Raw genomic sequence first — 22,088 nt, 5'->3', positions numbered from 1 at the left:
TGGCAATCCCATCCCCATCTACGGAGGACAATGCAGAGAAACCTCAGCTTGCTGATCTGTGTAAGCTTGCCCCCCAGCATCATGGCCAGAAATGCTCCCTCTCTGTGGGAACTGTGCCCCATCTAGAATGCATAGATCCGATGTATGTTATGAGATGTGTTACGTTTGGGGATAAAATCTTTTTGGTCTCCGTGCACCAGTGTGGGAATATATGGCTGGAGCTGATTTTCCAGGATTTTGCTAATTATTATATTGTCTAGGTTTAGCAGAGATAAGGGGCGGTAAGCTGTCGCGTCTGTGGTGTCACTCAAAGGCTTAGCGATGGAAGCTATGAGAGCCTCTGGTCGTGCTTGAGAGGTACCCACAGTCTAAGGCATTGGTGTACATTTCGCCAGACTCAGGACTAGATTGGCAGCATAGGTCTTATAGTATTCGCCCGCAGGCCATCTGTCCGGGCGTTTTACCTCAATCCAGACCATTAATGGCTTCTTTGAATTTAGGCTCTGAACTGGGTAAGCCAAGTACATCTTGGTCCTCCCTAAGTACTTGCGGCATGGGCACCATCTTCAGAAATGCACCCAAAGGCTCCTCAATATGGGGTCCAAATAAGTCCCTATCTGTGAACACGTCATGAATACCTGCTTGAGAATAGAGAATCTCTCCTTCGGTCCGACTATTTGTGTAATAGGGTTCCCCCTGTTTCCTGGCCAAATGGGCCACGCCAACAACCTGCCCGCTTGCCCTACCCTCGCATGCACGTTGGTCAGGTAGTCACGCACGTTTAGGGACTGAAGTTTTCACAGTACCAAGGGTAGCTTCTCCTGCTCCTCCCTGAGGGCCAGTAGAGTTTCAGGGTGGTCCACCGCCTTGGTTTCCAGGTGCCCGAATGGCATTTTCCAAAGTGGACAATTCAGCCCTAAGCGAGTGTTCCACACCCACTGATTGACTGAGGCAATGTCCCTGAATTACAACCTTAAAGCCATTCCATTCAATGTTAGTATAGGAAGCAATGTGTGCATTTGTGGTAAGATAGTCTGTAATCAAGTCATTCACAAGATCCCTGAAGGGTGCTTTGTGTAGATAGCCGGGGGATAGTCACAAGTTAGGGATGGGTGCAGTGCGACCCCCTCTCCCCCCCCAGTGGAGTTCTAACAGAAAAAGGTAATGGTCAGATAGTGTGCATCAGTCATCACGAATCAGTATTTGTTTATTCTCTCTGTTACAGCCATTCCATTGGCCAAACTATCCCATCGCTCCCCCTTGGCCGCATCCAACCCAGCCACCCAATCAAGCATCCATTAGAGCAATTACTCACAAAAACTGGACATAAACATTGTAACAGTTCCCAACTTTGTCACTCCAGGTCTAAGTAACAATGGCCTTCTGCCCAAAACAGAAAACAAAAAGGTAGCTGTAGGAACCCATCTCCCAATACCACAGTGCCATATGAGGTGTTTCTCGCGATGGGTGACTGCAGCATACATCCACAGAGGAGGCCTCCCTTCCCGTACCCCCTGTAGTACGGTATTGGAGGATCACACCCTACTGGATCCGGTCTGCCCTGACATAGAAAGGCAGCATGTCTGGACCACCCGCCCCAATTCATGGGCAGTCCCATATGATCTTCAGACTGCCGTTGGCCCATGGAGGGGCCCCCCACAAAGAGGACCTCCCCCTCTGTAAGCAGAAGAGGTAATAAAAACGGGGAAGAGTATCCACCCAATGTTAGAACTCGTCAGCCATTCTAGGAGTTATCTGGGACCAAGAGGTGTGGTCCTCAAGTAAAATGTCAGAGTCCAGGCTTTCAGAAGAAGATGCAGAGAGGTGTTCTTCAGGGGGACACCATGACAATATCCTCGGGGAGAATGCTGTGTTGATCACTGTTGCTCGCTCTATCTCTGTCTGCCCCTTTGTTGATCACATGCTGCTGGTGTCCTCTCGGCGCCCTCAGTGGTGGCATTCAGCATTGGTGGTTTGAGGCCCTGTCGTCTGTGTGTGCCAACTTTGTAGGCCTCCAACCAGTTCGAAGCCGCAGGTGGTTTGTTGAAGAGCATAGCACTTTCATCGACTATGACCTTGAGGTGTGCAGGGAACAAGAGCATATACCGGATGCCAGCTGCTCTCTGTTCTTTATTAACAGCAAGGTAGCTGGACTGTCATAGTATATAGTCTTGGAAAATGGCCATCATGGTATTCTCAATGTGAAACTTCGAGCCTCTCTGTTTTTTTTTTTTAGTATCAAGTCTCTATCTCTGTTGTTCAGTAAACGTGCCACCACTAGACGAGTGTGTGTCCCATGTGGCGGCAGCCTCCTGTGCACCTTCTCCAGTGCAAAGAATGGTGACAAGGTGAGGGATACGGAGGGGAGGAAGAGGTGGCGGAGCCTGCTCATATCCCTTGCCTTGTGAATATGTGGACCTGTGCTTGAAAATCAGCAGCTTCACCCCTTGATTGGTCCTTCCCAGTTGGCAGATCGCAGTTCTGTGCCTCTTCAGGTCCGCTCTGGGACCCCACAGTGCAGCGGAACAGGTGCATAACCACCATCTGGGTTTGCAATGCCCCCTTTTTTTTTCACCGACATGCCAGCTGGCTCCTAGGCACACCTTCAGTTGATATAGTTCCCGTAACAAGGGGAGTGTGTGCGCTCACCATTCCTGCAGCATAGAGCAGGCCTCACACATCGGCACCTCTGCTCGCCTTCCCAGGTCAGGGTGCTGTCCCTTCATGGGCCCCATCTGTTACAGCACCCACTGGATCCCAGCAACCCCACAGTGACTGTGCCACCTGGTGGCATGGGACCGGGCTGGCAGAGGCAGCTGGGTCCACCCTGCACATCCGATCCGATCTCCGGCTCCATTGCAAGTGCCATTCCATTGCCTTCCGAATAGCCCACTGGTCAGATTGTGCTGGTCTTCACTTCGCTACCCGTTGCTCAGTTGCCGCCACTCGTCTCTGCCAGGATCTGGCCTGATGTTGAGGAAGTGCAGAGTGGTTCTGAGCTGTGGGAGATGGTGAGGGTATGGTGCAGCTGGGCCCACTAAGAGTGCCAAGGCCTACTGGCTGCCATTATGAATGCCACTCTGCGGCTGAAGGAGAGCCTGTGGGCCGTGATGTGTATTGCTGCATGATTCGCCTCTGTGCCGTGGCCACCGATCTCCTTGGGACTGGGCCTGCCTCTGAGGAAGTGTAGATGGTCCCCAGGCTCTGGTGTTTGACGGGGACCACTGGTGGCCTCTGGAGCTCCATTAAGGTGCAGCCATCTTGGCTTTCCTATAACGTTGAACAAATTTGTTAATAAATGCAGCCAATTGAATACTGCTGTTATAAGAACTAGTGATACAACAAAGAGATGGGTGTATGTATGCAGGAGACTTACATTGTACAAACCTAGTAGCAGAGGAGAAGCATACCATACAGGTGGGCAGGGGGTGCAGGTCACAGTGGAGCAAGATGAAAGAGGCTGAGAGTAGTGGAGTGCCTAGTAGACCTGGAAGAGAGGCACAGGGGATAAAATGGGGTTGGCAAACAAGGGAAAGCAGGGGTTTGGAGCATGTGTGAAGATTCTGGGGGAAGTGAGGAGTCCCTCAACAGTTCAATAGTGGAGGTTATGCTCTGACAAAGTGTTTCTTGAAAAAAAATAGTTTTCTGCTCTTTGGGGAATGTAGGTAATGTAGCCTTTCTTTTTCAAATGAATGGTATTCTGTAACCTGAGTGAATAGCCAGAGAAACCTTAGCACCTCATCTTTTCCTCCCTCCTTTTTTGTTATTTCCAAACTGCTGGTGTTATTGTTGTGTTCCACCTGAAGTCTTGCTGTTGGATACAAATACATGACCCAACGCTTCATCACCACTGGAAAGTCTTCTGGATAACAATGTATTCCCTTGTGTCCTTTCTCATCTGTGATACTACAGAACAGGACATACCAGGTGGGAATTGCTCTGCCGCCTGCTCCAAAACAATGCAGTACTGCTAGGCCAGGTCCAGTCTGCCAAGGAATACAGAAAACCCCGAACATATTTCAGCCTTGTCTGGTACCATCTGCATCTGTGAGGTGCAGCTTGAGTACTTTGGCACTGTACATTTAAGAACCACATCTTGGCACATTTAATTAGAAATAGCGTTGATCAAATTTTATCAGAGATAGTCATCCTCCTTTTGCCGAAGCATACCTGCGCTCTTTCCAATGTATAATCGAGCTACCCAGGAACAACGTGGAGAAAGAGGAATAGTCAAGCCATCAAAAAAGTTGCTAAGGGATTTCAAGATGTAATATGTATGTGTTCTTGTGTTTCTGTCAAATCATTTTACAATATAATCACTAGTTTAGGAAAATTACATAGTCCAGTCATCCATAATACCTACTCTCTGGTGTTCTTGCTCTTTCACCTTTGGTGGCACTGTTGCAGCGAAACAATTTTTCTTCTGAGCTTAAACACAGTTTCCATTCAAAATCTATTATCTATGAGTCAATCAGGTTATTTTAACTTTGGCCAAAAAGGGAGCCTCGACGCAAAGGTGGCTTTTCTGATCATATGCATGAATTGGCAAAGATGTAAAAAAGCTCACATTCTGCCAAGAAGGTGCTTTAACTTTTATATTTCCTTCAATAAGAGTAAGAAATCTTAATCAAGTCAAAATTACAAAGGTCTGGGCTTGTATGTCAAGGGCAGAGAGAGAAAAGAAAGCATAAAGCTGGTTTAGAGTGGGCAAAATGTTTCCCCGTTAAGTGGAAGAGGCAAAATCCCCGCAGGGATGCAATTCTTCCTTCTGAGCAGCATGCAATACATTCTGCTTTTATCCTTCTTGATGTAAGGCAATCACTTGTAAAAATATTTAACTGTTTCAGGCCTCCAACCAATCTCTATGGGTGAGTCATAAACAATCCTGAAATATTTTGGTCAGTCGCTGTTGACAAACCACATAGCCCGTAACAAAAGAGCTTGCGCGAATTGTGCTTTGTGTAGGGAATCTGGAGTGGCCATGGAGGCTGAATCCTGATTGATGGATAAACATCAACCCATTCTGGAGCTCCAGGGATGGTGAAACATTGACCCATTCCACTGCTCCAGTGTAATGGAAGTCATTCCGCCCATCTGTAGACTGGGGAATCGGCTGTGGAGATATTCGGAGTACCATGCATGTGTTGCATTTAGGACTTAGTACTGAACTCTGTGGACCACCAAGCGCTACCTTTTATTTAAAGAGGAGTGGACTCCAGTGACCCTCTGAATGCCATATTAATCTTATTGGTGCATTCTGAATTGTGTCGCGTCTTGTCCTGTCAGAACCTGTCTTGTTTTAGAAGAGTGTAACACATCCACAAAAAAAAGATAATTAATATTGGCATCCTCATATGTGACTAATCTAACAGAGGACTTTTTAGCGACAACGAGTGGAAACTGTGTCCTATACTGTGCTCCCGGGGGAAGGGGGAAGCTGCTGACCACTTGCTGCATCTTGATTGCTGCTTTACTTTATAGGGAGATTGAGTTCCTGAAGAAGGAAACATCCCAGCGGCGTGTCCTAGAAGAAGCTGAAGCAGCCCACAAGGAGGAAATTGATAAACTCCAGGAGAAGGTGAGCCATGGCAATTCCTTCCATTTTGAATGATTGTGGGGGCGTGGAAGGAGATATGACTTGTGTGTCGGAACAGAGTATTCTCCAGACAGGTCTCAGTAGTGACATGCATGGTCATGTTCTCCTTTTCAGTCTGAGAATCCCCAATACCAGTTTTTGGTTGAAGATAAACCATAACTGACAATAACGATACTAAGGAAGGCTGTGAATAATCAAATCTGAAAGCCTTTATATATGTGACGTTTCTTGACACTCAGTCACAGCTATCCCTACAAAGGAGAAATGAGACTGGCCACTCATAAGGTCCGGCTCCTCCGTATGGACGGAGGAGCGACGCCCCAGCCAGCAGCAACCGCTGCAAATCCTTTTACATGGAAAGGATAATGAACTCTGTTTATTATCTTTTCCATGTAAAAGGGGCGAGCATTGGGGGTGACGAGCTGAGGGGAGTGCACTGTGCACTCCCCTCAGAGCGCATGTGTGTTTGGCCGGCCGTCTCGGGCTGGCCAAACACACATGCGCACAGGGCTCTCTCCAGCCCAGCAACACGGTTGCTGGGCTGGAGAGAGCCTGCGCTGGCTCCCAGTCTGCCTGGGAGCGCCCCAGCTGCTTTGAGCAGCATCAGGATTGGCGCAGAGCAGGCTGGGAGACTGTGCCTGCAGCAGCAAAGCGGATGTGTTTTTTTATTTATTATTATTACTTTTTTAAAATTCTGCGCCGTCCAGCCCCAGCCACGCGACTTGCTGCTGCCACTCAACCTGAAGGTGTACCATTCTTTAGCCTGACAGATGCAACTGATAGTTCGCCTATGAATGTAGTTCAGCTTTATTGACTATCCGCATTTCCTGCATGTGAATAATAAAGAATTTCTGTAAATATATTTTCTGTTTATGGATACTGGGTAAAGTCCAGCTTACAGTGTGTTCGTTTTCTCATTTCCTACTCATGTTCTGTTGGATATTTAGTCAGTTCATAATGTCTTTGCTCTGCCCCGTCAAGCTATAAATTGTCTTCTATGTCCAAGCACCACGTTAGAGAACATTTTATTGATCCAGCCAGTCAAGGGGGCAGCACACAAGTGCTTGGGGATGTCATTTCCTCGTATGCTACCTAAATCTTTCTTCACCCACCCCTCTTTGCCTCTCTTTCAGATAGCTGAGCTTGAGGGCAAGCTGTGCACCTTGAAGACTTCCACGCCAACCTAGTGGGGTGGGAATGCTGGAGGCGAAATGAACTTCACTTTCACCCCCGAGAAACACAACTAACAACTCATAACAGAATTGCATTGTTCGACAAGTCTTCCCTCCCAGACTGCGGGTGGAGCAAGGACTGGCAGGAGTGGAGGGTTTCGCGTATCTTTGAAGGATTAATGGTGACGGACAGTGGTCACGTGGAAGCTCCATGGACTACAGTTGTTCCGTTGATGCGGGACTTGGGTGGGGATGGGGGGGTCTTACACAATTCTTACTTTTCCTGAGTAGTTTGGGGGGGTCGGATGAGGCAGTGATCTTCTGGTAATCAACCTCCTTCACTCCCACATGGACTTTGACCAGGGCCTCGTGAGGCCCGTGCAGAGATGGGGATTGTTGTGGGCTTTTCCCTCCTTGGGACTGTGAGCGCAGGCACCTTCTTGAGGCGGGCAGGTGAAGCCTCAACCATGCCTTCTTGCAGCTGGCATCACAAACATGTTGTTTTGAGTTTGCAGGGCTGGAGAGGCAGGTGCGCGATAGACTTGGGAGGGGGGTATTCCTTTTTTATATATTCTTTGGCCCATACGATTGTATCTTTCAGTGTTTTTTTGATGTCCGTGATGGTGGACAATGTCCGTTGTTAGCCCAGGATGGACCAGTATTGGATAGGGTTCTAAGTCTCAGCTGTGAACGAAGCGCCTCTTAGAACCAGGCTGTGTTTTTCCGTTGGGGTGCCAGAGCGCCCGGCGAGAGGGAGTGCTGACTAGCTTCCATGCACTGCAGAACCAGCCTCTTTACAATGACCTGTGTGGGGAAGGGTTGTGTTTGACTCGTGGCATCAAGAACGTTTGGGGGTTTAATGCTGACGGGGGACAGTGGCAGCCGAGATGGGACAAGGACAAATGAGTTGTGACAAGGCAGATGCGAAGAGTAAACGAGTGCCAAGAGGAGACAAGGACTGCTGCGAGAGGACATGGACAGTAAGGAGTGGTCAGAGGGGCAAGGATGCACTTTAAAAGAAGGTGGTGGTATGAGTTTTTGTTCAGGTGACTTTCTGGTGAATGGGGCAAGCATAGCTGGGCCACTGGTTTCCTCCAGATGTGCTTCTTGTGGGTTGGAGTCTGGAATGTCACGGAAGGAATATCGAGTGGCTACAATCTCATGTTCAAAATAATAATTAGCAAAATACTAGGGCGGTAGGTGCATAGAGGAAGGTATAGATGTATTACTCGTAACTCCTCATCTGCGCACCTTGGAAGATAGATGTCATGAAGGTACATAGATGTGAAGTTAGTTGTATAAAATCTGTACATACGTACCTGTCAGTATTTTGGTCCTCAATGTTCTGGTCACAATAATGTGACCCATTGATACTCCAGCCTCACACCCTTCATGCAGTGTAGTCTGGAGGTGTGCTTCCTGTGAGCTCTAGATGTGTGCTTCCAGGTGATGCATGTGTTGGGACCAATATTCGCAAAAGATGCAAAACCGTCTTTGGATGGTGCATGTCTGAGAAAGGCACAGCACCCAGCGCTTGTTGCGGGCAGAGAATGGATGGAGTGAGTATTGAAGGAGAGGAGGTGGGAAGACTGGTCTATTTAAATTCAAGGTATTTTTGAAGCAGCAGTATCGCACAGGGTAAAAAGGGAAACAACTGTGTTAGAGTAAATCGACACAGCCCGTTTGTATTGTGACTATATCTTCCTTGAAGTAAGTGTGGCCATTTTAGAGCCTTTGCTGGCACATCTGCCCTTATGGACTTATTTAAAAGCCTTTATTCTTGGGAAACCGAATTGTGCACTTTCTCCATTGATAGTATCTCAAAACATAAGTGGCGCTTCGCGTTTTTTCTTTGAATTCCGTGTACCTTACCACCCCCGGCTCTGCCACATACATCAACTTAGGGACAAATCACATGAGAGCAAAACATATGTGCAAAAGGTCTAGAATAAAGGCATAATATATTCATATTCTTAACCATTTTCAAACTCTTAGGTGTTTTTAGGGGTTTATCTCCTGCGTGGTGTTGTCTTTTCTGCATTTCGCAGTGGTCTTATTTGCCTCTAGCTTCTAGCAGCGTACTTGCGTATGGACTATTGGTCAAGTTGCACGGTGTGGGTCAGGTGGCCGAAGCTCTAATCGCGACTCCCCTCGCTTGCTCCCACGGTGTTATCCTGGGTTAATTAACTTGCCTCCATTTCATCGTATACAAATATTGGACTGTTTTGAAACAGGCCAACTAGTACTTTACCAAGTCTTACTTCTGAATGTTATGTTTTACAAATGTACTTTTTTGGCTAGGTATGCGCCACCCCCTAGCGCAGTATGGTGCTCACCTCAGATCAATATGTTTTGTTTCGCATTCTGCAGGGTTTTCTCAGGGCTAGCGAATATCCTGAAAATTAAGCACTGTATTAAAAACATTTGAAGGCAACAAAAATCTCTCCATCACTCCTTCTGCCCTCCCTCAGTTGAGCCATGAGAACTTCTTTGTTTTTTATTGTATCTGCCTTCATCGGGTAGCTCCTTACTTCTTTCTCTTCCTCCATCGGCCCATTGCCTCCTTTATCAAGGACTCTCGTGAGCCTCCATTTCCTTCTGCCCTTCTTCGCCCCTTCCACCCATCCTGCTCTCTTCCCTGACTGAGGACAGCTGTAGAGTCTGTTTTATCATCAGTGATGATATTTATAAATTACATCCAGGAGTATGAGAAAACCTTGAATATGTCTGTCTCCCTCCTCCTAGTATGTCTGAATATTCCATACAAAATGCCCCTTTTGAGGAAGTGTTTTTGCCTTGGCAGTTTCTCGAAGGTATAGCAGTATTATAGTTTCTCAAATGTATGGCATTGTTACATCAGTTTCTCAAAGGTATGGCAGTATTACATCAGTTTCTCAAAGGTATGGCAGTGTTACATCAGTTTCTCAAAGGTATGGCAGTATTACATCGGCATTTGCTCCATAAAATAATTATGCATTAGATGAAGTGAGGACACAGTTCAGCACATTGAAGTGCCCATGTCCGTTCAGACTCGTAGGCTTGAGCTCTGGTTCAAAAGTAGCCACCTTCTGCTGAGGGACAGCATATACTCTGATTTCCTTGAGAACATTTTTTAGACTGCCAGCCATAATTTGTCCCCTGTGCTGTTCACTTGTGAAGGATGACGCAACGTGGTCCACCCTCCATGATATTTACTCTGGAAACAGTAGAGCTAAACTTCCTTTCTTTACCTCACCATGTTGCATGATCTTGGCAAAAGCATTTTATCTCATTGCCCTTATTTTTGCTTAACTGACAAAATCAGGGGCGCTTAGGAAGAGAGTCATCCTAGCAAAAACTACACTATCAGTCTCCGTATTGTGAGAAGCAGACTTGGTAGTATGTTTAAAAGGTCTAAGTTTTATAAATGGGGTTTTAGTGCACTCCTTAGGTTATGAGTTTTTTGGAAGTGTTCATGTCTGTAGACCTCAATATAAATGGATGTAGAATGGTTAAAGTCAGTTCTGTGACAGAATGCAGGACGGCAGGTCAGATATATGTATCCGAGGGAGCCAATAAGCATATTCCTTTTTGTTTTTCACTGGGGAGGGACCAACGCCAGTTGCTCACTACTCCAAGTTTTAACTTTCCACATACCCTAGGCGTTCCTCACAAATGACCATGAAGACGACTATGATAGGAATGCATTCTATGAACCTGCACGTGCCCAAGGGCAAGCGGCCATCTTGTTGATGACAGCTTTGCCTGGTACACCTCACAGTATTAGAAGTATTTTCATTTGCATATCTGTTTGCTTCATCTCGCACACGTCTTGATGTTTTGCTCTGAGAGTTGTCTCAAAGGCGGAAGATCTGTTTTGATGATCTCTGCGCTGACGATGCTGATGCCGGCGAAAGATCCAAGGGTAGCTCTTTTCTTACCAGTGCATGTTCAGTTCCGGGTGACCTGGCGAGTAGTTTGTTGGCTGTAAGTGCACCAGACACATGCACAAGAGGCACACAGAATATCCCCCGATCAGAAACTGTTTCCATCTGTCAGCCTCAGGCACCCGTACTGAATGGTCCTCCATCTCTCATACTCTCTAGTCAGTTCTCCTGTTCTTGGCATTGGCTAAGAGATCAGAGTCTGAAATGCCTCTGCAGTCTTCACCCCTATCCTTTATTCACATGAAGTTGGAAATATCAGGCCTTGATAAAGCACGTGACAAAAGAGCAAGTCCATTTATTGCCCAACCTTGGAAGATTGAGGATTGAGTCTCACCTGCTGTACTTTGAGTTTTAAATTTACGGGTTCCATTTCTCTGCAGTAAGAGTGCACCCGTTTCCCTGCCAACGGGCTCTGTAGAATGGTAAACCCGTGTTGGTGGTGATGCGGATGGCATGCTCTCTTAGCTGCAGGAGTCTCAATCTTTTGATATGATGTGGCTTTCTTCTGTGAACTCTATGTACAGTCAGATCAGCCGGCCTCGTTCACCACAATGCTTTTTGCATCACTGCAGGCCAGACCCAAGTCTGGGCTAGAGGAATCTAAGCTGGAATGTAATGTGGGCCGGGAAGAGAGCTGGGCGCCCTCCACTCTAGTCCCACTTATGAACTGGGGTTAGGAATCTTCTGCTTCCCAGTTTGTCCAGCGAGTGAACTGAAACTACTACTCCCAGAATGCAGTGTTATACACATGCAGGCGACATGCGTACAATTCAGTACAAACCAGTTTAGACAGCAAAAGATAGATGGGACGAAATGCTTGAATAAATTTCCAGTAACAACAGAAAATTTCTCTGGGTGGCATTCCATTCGCTTATTTTTTACGCATGCCCGGCCTCAGCGGTGAGGTGACGCTTGTTGCTTGTGTCTCAGCAAAGAACCCTCGACTGAGCCTATCCTGGCCACTTAATCAAGGCCCATGTGAACGCACAATGGCCCGTATTTATACTCCGTTTGCGCCGAATTAGCGTCGTTTTTTTCGACGCAAATTCGGCGCAAAACTAACGCCATATTTATACTTTGGCGTTAGACGCGTCTAGCGCCAAAGTATGGGCAAAGAGCGTAATTTTTTAGCGTGAACGCCTTCCTTGCGTTAATGAGATGCAAGGAAGGCGTTCCCGTCTAAAAAAATGACGGCGACGCAAATGCGTCGTATTTATACTCCCGGGCAAAAATCACGCCCGGGAGGTGGCGGGTCAAAAAACCCCGCATTTGCGCCACTTTTTAACGCCTGGGTCAGGGTAGGCGTTAAGGGGCCTGTGGGCTCAAAATGAGCCCACAGGTGCCCTCCCCTGCCCCCAGGGACCACCCCTGCCCACCCCAGGAGGACACCCAAGGATGGAGGGACCCACCCCAGGGACATTCAGGTAAGTTCACGTAAGTATAATTTTTTATATTTTTCAATTTTTTTTGGGTGGCATAGGGGGGCCTTATTTGTGCCCCCCTACATGCCACTATGCCCAATGACCATGCCCAGGGGACATAAGTCCCCTGGGCATGGCCATTGGGCAAGGGGGCATGACTCCTGTCTTTACTAAGACAGGAGTCATTTAAATGGCGTCTGGGCGTCGAAAAAATGGCGCAAATCGGGTTAAGACGATTTTTTAGCGTCAACCCGACTTGCGCCATTTTAAGACGCCCTAGCGCCATTTTCCCCCTACGCCGGCGCTGCCTGGTCTACGTGTTTTTTTTCCACGCACACCAGGCAGCGCCGGTCTGCTTGCGCCGGCTAACGCCATTCCATAAATATGGCGCCCGCATGGCGCTTCGGAATGGCGTTAGACGGCGCTAAATTTTTTGACGCTAAACTGCGTTAGCGCAGTTTAGCGTCAAAAAGTATAAATATGGGCCAATGAGTTATGGATGGAAATTAATCTTAACCTCAAGACATTTCTTTGAGTAGCACTTTTTTACTGCCTAAACTAGCCTGTGACTACCATCGTCCACACAACACTGGCTTATAATGACCTGGGAAATGCATAGCTGTGTAACATTGGTGAGAGAGCTGGGTTAAGCCTGGCATCGTGTTGCTTGTGTCTGTGCTACTGGAAAAGACAATGGAAAGGGCAGATGATGTGAAGGGTTTGACCGCTCTCAGCCACACCTTCAGTTCCCTCTGAGGAACTTTGAGAGTACAAACGCCTCTTATTCTTTCAGTGAAGCCAGTCTGCAACCACACACTAATGAAATGGACGTTGAGCAACAGGACTGAAGTGCAATCCAATAACGTGGGCCTGGGAACTTGGCATGATGGGCATTTGCATATACATGTTTGCACTTATGCACCTCACTCTGCTGGTGACAGAATGGGACAAACCAGCTTGTCTGCTCTGGCCTTCCGCACACAGCAACCTTGTAGACACGGTGGCAGCCATCTTCACTCTCCAGTCCTGCGTTCTCTGCCAGTGGCCTTATTGAGTACGCCCTGTACAGATGGAGTATTGTACGAATCTGGGAAATTGATCTGTGCAGACTCTATGATTGGTGGCACACCCCTACTGTCTTTGTTGGATTATATAAATTATTGAGCTCCTGCACTCAGAGAATCTGAGCCAAGCAATAACACAGACCAAACTAAGACCAATGTCAACATCTTCAGTGGGTGGACTGAATATTAAACAGCCACGTTTTTAGGATGACTTGTTACAGTTTGTAGATTATAATCACGGCCACTGGATTCATGCAGCAGGAGAGGACGACATTATGCAGAAGGTTTACTAAGTTACACAGCAGGAAAAGACAACTTATACATCATGACGTGGCACATTTTGTGATAGCATTACCACACTACTTTGCCATTCCACATGGTCACACCACCTGGGCAAACGTTTCACCACAGTAGTACCAGTCTGATAACCAAATACAGCTGTAGCCAACAGAAAGGTGACCAGTCAACCTTTGCGAAAGGCCTTCCATTGCCTTTAGCTTCATTTTTAGTAACTTTTGACCTATTTCTGCTAGAAACAAACTTTTGTGTTTAAATCTGCAGCTCATGTAGCAGATGATGGATTATGTGGCAGATGCTGCAAATCGATAATTTGTCAGTAAACGCCAGTGCTGCACAATCGTATCATTCCAGTGTTCCTGATTATAAGGTAGCAACGCAGCTTGGCGGCAGCTAACGAGAATGACCAATTTACATTAGAGACACTTTCTTGCCTTTGGAACTGCCAGCAAAAGTGAGCTAGAGGAGCGCTATGAATGAGGAGTGTACTGAGGAGAAACTTTACTCCTTAGTACATCAAGCGAATAGCTTTTTATCACAGTGTAGACAATAGCCAGTCCTTCGATTATGATTCTGAAACTGATGGGCAGCCACTAGAACAGACCTCAAGAAAGGAGTTATGTAAACCCATCTAGGCGTGGCTGAGACCACAAGGGCCACTGCATTCAGGAAAAATTGGAGCTGGTGGAGATGTTTCTGTAGAGCAGCCAGGTAAATCGAATTTACATAGTCTAATCTTGACTGAATAACTGAGTACACAGTAGGAGTGTGTGTACGATTCTGCCAAGATGTGTATAATTCTTTTCAGGGTGTGAAGTTCAGCAAAGCAGGTGGTGGCTGCTCTTGCAACCTGGGATTCTAAGGTCATTTTGGAGTTAATAAGGCTGCAAACCACTTCCTATCGGATGAAGGTGATTAGGTTGCCTGTCATGGCTGCTCTAAGTTTAAGAAGTTTATTGACATCAATAAGTGAAATGTAGATCAGCAGCTTGCCATGATGAATTTAATTTGGTGTAGAGATCTAGTAGGAGCTAAATTGGAGAATCCTAAAATGAGCTGGGTGGTATCTGTATCAATGTAGAAGCAACCCCTGCCTAATGGAGTGGAGATGCGAGGTACCACATACAGCAATTGAACAAGAACGGGGGCAGAATAGATCCCTGCAGTAACCACAGCTCATAATTTTGTCTTTGGATGAGAAAGGAGATAATGCTACATCCTGAGCTCAAGCAAACACAAAGTAGTTGATCCATATAAAGTTAATATCGGAAAACTCAGTTTTGTGAGGGTTTCAAGTACGATGTCATGTCATTATGTTGAAGGCTGCTGACAGACCTAACAGAATCCAAACCCCAACACCACCGTCAACAAAAAGCCTACATGCATGGTCTGAAAGCCTACATGTAAAAAAATGCAGCTTTCTACTGCAAAGTTTTGCAGCTGGCCGAAGGTCAGTTTCTCCAGTAGTTTACCCAGGAATGGTAGAAAGTCAATCAGACAGAAAATATTAAGATCATCATAATGAAAGAAAACCTTGAGAGGTGGATTTGGTACTGCCGACTTCCTTGATTTTGGGAAGACTCCTTGGGATACAGAGTTGCTAAGGACCTGGTTTGGTATCTTTACCAACCCCCTGTGAAATCAAAAAGACGGGCTGCACATATTGTCTGGCTGCACATGTCTTGACTCTCTGAGCTTTTGCCCAGTGAATACAAATGGTACAAACAGTTGTACTCATCTTGCCTTTCTGGGTATTTTACCGTGTAGCACAAATGATTTCACCAAGACTGATTTGTGTTTTTGGCCTTCACAGTGGATGGAAACATTTGCACACATCTGTACGTTCGTCCTCTGTAGGTGAAGGAAAAGGCCTCAAACCCAGCCTCGCAGGGAAGTTGCCCCTTGTAGATGGTAGAAACAGTTGCACAAACGTAGCTCGTCTGAGCAGAGGGTAGAAATGGTTTCTTTGACCTTGACTGTCTGGGAATTTGACAGAAATGGTTGCACGCAGTGTGGGTAGTGGAGATGTTCGGATAGTAGACCTAGGCGCACACGCATCTTGCCCTCAGTGTACTTTTTATGTTTAGAAGCTAGAACCAGTTGTTCTTACCTTGCCTCGCTGGATAGTCATCCTACTCAGTCATTAAAAGTGTTGCACACATGTAGTTTCTCTGTACAATCAACTGGTGCAGAAGGTAGAAATAGTTGCACACATCTTGACTCTCTGTGAAGCAAAGCTTGCACATTTCCATCTTCTTTGGGCACAGGCTGTCCAGATTGTCGAAACAGTTGAATACACCTTGCCTCCCTGGGCAGTCATCATATTTGGATGGCAAAATGGTTGCATATGCCGAGCTTCTCTATGCAGTGACTGTGCAAATGGTAGAAATAGTTGCACAAACCTTGCCTCTCTGAGGATTCTCCCTGACTGATGAAAGTACAGTCCACTGCAGACACCAGTCCCTCTTGGCATTAGTTGTGCCATGTTCTGATTTGATTCCCCACATTGTGCCAAACTTGGTTGTTGATTTCTTCAGTATTTCAATTTCCTTTGTGTCTTGTTATTTATTCTTGTATGAAAGAGCTGGGTGTGAAGGCATCTGAACATGTTTGTTGGAGAGAAAAACATTGGGTGTGGGGGTGGGGTGGGGTGGGGTGGTGTTTGTGATGCAGACCCTGGTTTGAGTGTGTGGTAGAAGAGACTGGTAATGCCACCTTTAATCCTTTTGGAGTACTACCCCGCTGCCTCACAACTAAAGATGAGGTTCACATCTGCAGGATGTATAGCCATGGGGTGAATGGGATAATCTTCATTAAATTGTCATTTTCAGTCAATAAGAAACATGTTTGTTGTACAGAAGGCCTAATAAAAAGTCCATTTATGGTGACCAGTGTATGGACCTCCTGTTATTATTTATTGCATTACCCAGTTTTCTTCTCTTCAGATATTTTACTTCACATACATTCTTTCATGCTTATTTTCATGCCTTCCCCATAACCAGGGTCACACCCCAAATCTCTTCCATGGTCTTAACACAGTCGTTGTACTCGTCCAAAGATTTCTAAGAATTTCTCAATGTTTTTTCTTTTCCACATCTTTCCACATCCATGGCTTCATTTTAATTCCTCTTGCAGTCTTCATGGTCATAGAAATTGCATTTCTCCACTTTGCCCTCATGCTCTTCCGTACACATTGGTCCTTCCTCACATCTACATTTTTAGTCTCATTCAGCACTTTGCCATTTCTCTTTTCTGTTGGTCTTTCATAGATTATCATTCACTTCTCATCTCGGACCTCGTGCTATTCAATGACGAGAGATCATCTCTGTTGTGGTCATTCCTCACCTCTCTGTCCTCCTGTTCTTCTGTGGTTTGTTGAGTTTTGGGTCACCCTTTATCTCTGTGATCATACTCTTACATAGATCTGTGCTCAATCCTCACCTCTCTGTCCTCATGTACCTATATGAGTCCTTGTTCATCCTTCACCTCTCTGTCCCTGTGGTGTTTCATTGACTCTTGTTCACTCCTCACCTCTCTGTTCTCCTATTCCATTGACTCCTTGATTGTTGGTAATTCCTCATTTCTGTCCTCATACTCTCATATGGATGTGTGGTTATTTCTCGTCTCTATGTCCTCATGTACCAATATGGGTCCTTGCTGTCGTTCAACTCTGCGTCCCTGTTTTGTTTTCTTCATTAAATCTTGGTCACTGATCACCTTGTTATCCTCTTATTATTCCATGGATTCTTGGGTTTTTGGGTACTCTCCACTTTTGACATCAGTCACTAACATGGATTCTTTTTATTCCTCACTCCCCCTCCATCACTTCCATTCATCTCTGATCTCTTGTTCTTCTATAGAGTTTTGTTTACTCTTCACTTTTGATCTAATTCTTTTCTTTCTACAGATTTATGGTCCTTCCTCACCTTTCCTCAGTGTCTTCTGCTGATTGTTTTTATGTGTTCACCTCTGCCTTCATGCACATCATAGGATTCTTGTTAATGGATCTTCTTTCTTCTGTCTTTGTGTCATTTACCATTGTCTGCCAAGGTCTGTGGGAAGAATCCCAGCACTCTGCGCTATGTCCTATCCCTTCTCATGTCTTCTTTGACAGCACAAGGATATCCTGTCTTCACATTGGAACAAAGCCACCCCAGGAGACCACTGTACGGCCAAACGACAGGCATCTCAATCTGCAGTCCTGTGGCAGAGAAATATCGAACTACCACATTCCTTCAGGGCAGAGCAAAGTCAGCCAAACACTTTAATATGGCTAATTTTCTTAGCAGCGAAACACTCTAATAAATTAATCATGTATACTGTGATAGACCTCACATACAATTGGTTCTCAGACTTGTTCTTCATTATATTTAATGGGCTATTAACGGTGAACCATGAAATCCCTCAAAAAAACAGGAAGGAGAATCCAGGAGGCAGACGGTGACTATCCCCCAAAAACTCTTGCCTAAGAGCACTAAGCCAGCGGAGACTCCAGCACCACCTTGGACAGTTTAACCACAAAATAATTAGTTGCTTGAACAATTCACTTTCTATAACCACAGTCTATCAAAGGATGGAGTATGGTGATTGCTCGCTAAAAGAGTTCAAGCAAATACCGAAATAAGGAATTCAAATAATGGAAGAAAATAACTTCTGTGTTGGTGGCAAGAACAAACAAGTAACTTACTTTGTTAAGCATATGGACCAATTATGATTCAAGCAACATGTGAAAACGTCCACACAAACAGTATACAATACGTTGGACCCGGTTCTCTCCCAAAACATTGACACACACAACCTGAAAACCAATTTCTTCTCCTGGTTGAATCCTCACCTTACCACAACACAAATTTGATGGACTAAATCTGTCTGTCCAAAGATTAGGGGTGCTGCTACATTGGTTGGTGTATGGGGCACAAAGAAACAACTCACACAGATTACAACATCTTACACAAAGTTTGATCCTAATCAGCACATTATGCAATGATAACGCATCTCCTGGCCTTTTTATCTTAAATGATACAGCCACATATTGGAGACGGTATTATTTAATGATTGAACTCATATAAGGAAGGACCTAGAATGGAGACAAAAGAAAGTCCCTGCTGAGAAAACGAGCTTGAAGGAAAGAGAGAGAAACAAAATTGAATCTGAGACATGCTGTGGTTTCCATCATGTGGTCAAATATGCAAAGAAAGCCTACTATACCAACAGATTCTTAGAGGTGCTAAATCAAACGAGCTACCTGTTGAAATCTGTAGCAATAAACAAAATGCCGAAGCATTTATTATATTCTTTCACTTCACTGGAAACTCTGTGAAGACCTCTTGGCCTTCACATCAGAAAATGAAACAATCTCTAAAAATATAATCACAACCTACAAACTCCCACTTTCCCTTCAGTGCCAACATACTCCCCAACCCCACCTCCACTTTGGCGCCTGTGAGTCCAGCTCAGATCTGACAAACAGCTGATGTGACAATGTCCCATTATATAATGGAACATTGTATGTAGAAGAAATGTAGATTTTCAAAACTTAAATATTCGGAAAATCTGAATTGTATTAAAGACAGGGAGGGTCCTATGAAGCAAATCTCTTATTTCTACCTCCCCAAACAAGAATATATTGGATAGATATAAATATTGAACTTTAAATACATGATCGTAAGAAAGGCATCCAGAACTTTGATTTGACTCATCAAAACAGATAGCTCATCAACAATACAAAAACATCTTAAAAATCCCTTTAAAAACAATAGGAACCGAGCGCAAAACAGATTCCATCGCTCAGAATTATTCCTGCTCAAATATTCCCAGAGTGTGAACTCCATAATCCAGATATAAAAACAGTTTTACTGGTCTGAAAAAGAAAAACATGAACACTAAAGACCTGGTCAAAATATATAATCAAAATATTTGAGATAGTTTTAACAAATATCAAAATATAAAAGTAAACATCTAAATTACATATTGTATATATGCACATATACTACACACAATATATACATCAACAGATTTGTCGCCATGCACGGTGCTCCTAAGTAAGGATGTGTGTCGGCGTGCGGCGCCAGTGGTCCCGCCACAAATCCTGCAGCACCACTTCAATTTGAAAGAGGCTACGACACAACAGGGATCTTTGTGCGATAACATCCTTTATTGTTTCTCACCACCTCATAATGCATTTCGGTTGATTGCCCAGTCTTGATCACATATGCCATCCTGGATGTTGTTTTTATGGTGTTTCAGCCTTCAAAATACTATGCTTATAGCATTGCTTGTCCTATCAGCACTAATCGACCTCATAATTGTTAAACTTTGATTTTCAACTTACCGCAATCATGCGTTATTTAAAAAAAGGAATTAATGTGAACACTGAATAAAATTGTGACATAATTTAATGTGCATTTGGAAAAATGCTTGTTTAGGCATCATTCTCCATATTATCACATAATCTATCCAGTTGTATCATAATTTCTTTCACCTATACAATTTCTTGTTGAAGTAAGTGCCAAATGAGATTCAGCCCAAGTGGGCTTACATTTCAGAACATCAAATCAAATAATAAATCAAAATAGTAAATGCAATGCATCAATTATTTACATATTATAAAAAGAGAGGTACAACGCCTATTGTGACAGGTTCCCCTACTTCACCAAAATATAAAATATGTCACCATAATTACTCTAGAGACGGAAGGGATAGAGGACCTAAAGATAAACATATAGCTCCACTTCTGTGTTCAGCCCTGCTGGTAACTTGCCTTTCAAACTGAGCATGTAGCGAGACTCAAGTCTCCTTAACTATTGTTCTCTTTTGCCACCTCTGATGTTCTTGGGCACTGAATCAATTACAAAGTATGTTAACTCGATTCCTCACTATTGTGTTCTTCAAAATGGCGTGCTGCTGGGTAGCTATGTCTCGATTTCTAATGGCTCTGACATGTTGGAAATCTTCTTGTGGATCTGCAACATTATGCTGCCCACATACAATTTAGGACAAGAGCATTTCAAGACATATACCACAAAATCACGTTTACAGTGGTGATAGGCACCACTTAGTTTGTATGATTGGCATCGTCACCTCAGTTGTATCTACCTCATGGTGACAGGCCTTACATTTAATGCACTTTCTGAAACCTCTGCTTTTAGTGCGCCAATTTTGTACTGGTGCCATATCTGGACTACTGCTCACAAATTCATGTTGCCTCTTTGTAATTGAAGTGGTGCTGCTGTATATATATATATATATATATATATATATATATATATATATATATATATATATACGACACACACACATACATGCACAAAAACAATTGTTTGATGACAATTTGTAGATACGCTGCTGCCTTAAGTAAAGTGGAGTAGGGAAAAAAATTATAATGTTATACTGCCCTTGGATGTACCACAGTACTTATAAAAAAAGAAATATGTTTAATTTTGTTTTCAAAAAGACAGTAGGGTACATTAAATTTTACTAGTATTGCATTGTATTTTCATTTTTTTTTTAAAAGTCTACAAAATCGTGGTGTACTGCGCAAATTGAGCTAAAATACCACACAAGTTAAAACAATTAAGGAAAAAAGGTAAATTGGTTGAAAAACAGGTATTTTACTAACTACTAGTGTGCTACACCATAAACTTTTTAACAATAACTAGAGAAATCTAAACCCATTAACACGTTAATGAAGTGATAATAGGTAGGAAAAAAGAAGAAAACCTACTAGTTACCTATGCATAAGGCCGTAATCCAAAATGCAGCCAGGGAGTGGGAATAATTATCTGATGCCTTCCCATCACCATGTATCATGGTATACCACAAAAGTTCTGCGGTATACTGTGGCACAGTATATCGCTAACACTTAGATTTATTACTGGATTTGAATACCCTTGCACCATGCATAGTGTTGTATGTCCAGCTCAATACTTAAGAGAGTTTTACAAAACAATGCAATGCCACTGTGCATGGCCCTGTGTTGGTTGACAAACCTGGATAAACTCAAGGTAGCACAAATTGCTGTCTTGCATAACTTTTCACACCATATTCTACATTCCTTCCCAATTTCATCTATAGCCGTACACGACTCCATTCCATACCACTCCACACTATGCTTTTCTACTGTATACCAGTCCACTGCACAACAAACCACAACACTACACTCTACACCAGCCCACTGTACACACTACACTGTACGCTGTACCACTCTATGACTCTATAATATACACCACTGCACTCTATGCCACTCCACTCCTCTACACTGTTTGCAATTCAACTGTATACACCTCCACCCTATGCACCTCGACTGTATGGGATTCCTCTCTACCCCACTCCAGTGAATGCCAATCCACTGTATGCCACTCCAGTACATGCCATTCCATCAGCACTCTATGGCATCCCACTGTACGCCTCTACGCTCTGCACTACCACGGCACTCTGCACCACTTCACTATATGCCACTCGACTCTACGCTATTACACTGTATGCAATTTGCCTGTATGCCACTCCACTATATGTCATTCCACTCTGCCCCACTCCACTGTACTCAGACTCTGAGTGGGTCTGTGAGTTAGTGTGTCAGTGTCTCAGTGGCTTTGTGAGTGGGTGCGTCAGTG

General features: G+C 44.6%; 1 protein-coding gene across 1 annotated transcript in view; it reads left to right on the top strand.

Moving 5' to 3' along the window:
* The window catches only part of PPP1R9B (protein phosphatase 1 regulatory subunit 9B), a 228,652-nt gene extending 212,288 nt beyond the window's left edge, over positions 1–16,364 (top strand). The window contains exons 9-10 of the mRNA XM_069237821.1: positions 5,482–5,578; positions 6,730–16,364. Of these exons, the coding sequence (XP_069093922.1) occupies positions 5,482–5,578; positions 6,730–6,783 (151 nt within the window). The 3' untranslated portion in view covers positions 6,784–16,364. The remainder of the gene's footprint in view (positions 1–5,481; positions 5,579–6,729) is intronic.
* Positions 16,365–22,088: the final 5,724 nt, after the last annotated feature.

Source organism: Pleurodeles waltl, chromosome 6, assembly GCF_031143425.1.
Source record: "Pleurodeles waltl isolate 20211129_DDA chromosome 6, aPleWal1.hap1.20221129, whole genome shotgun sequence".
In the NCBI taxonomy this organism is placed as follows: domain Eukaryota; kingdom Metazoa; phylum Chordata; class Amphibia; order Caudata; family Salamandridae; genus Pleurodeles; species Pleurodeles waltl.
Note: the sequence above shows the minus strand (reverse complement) of the source record. Positions and strands in the feature narration are given on the sequence as shown.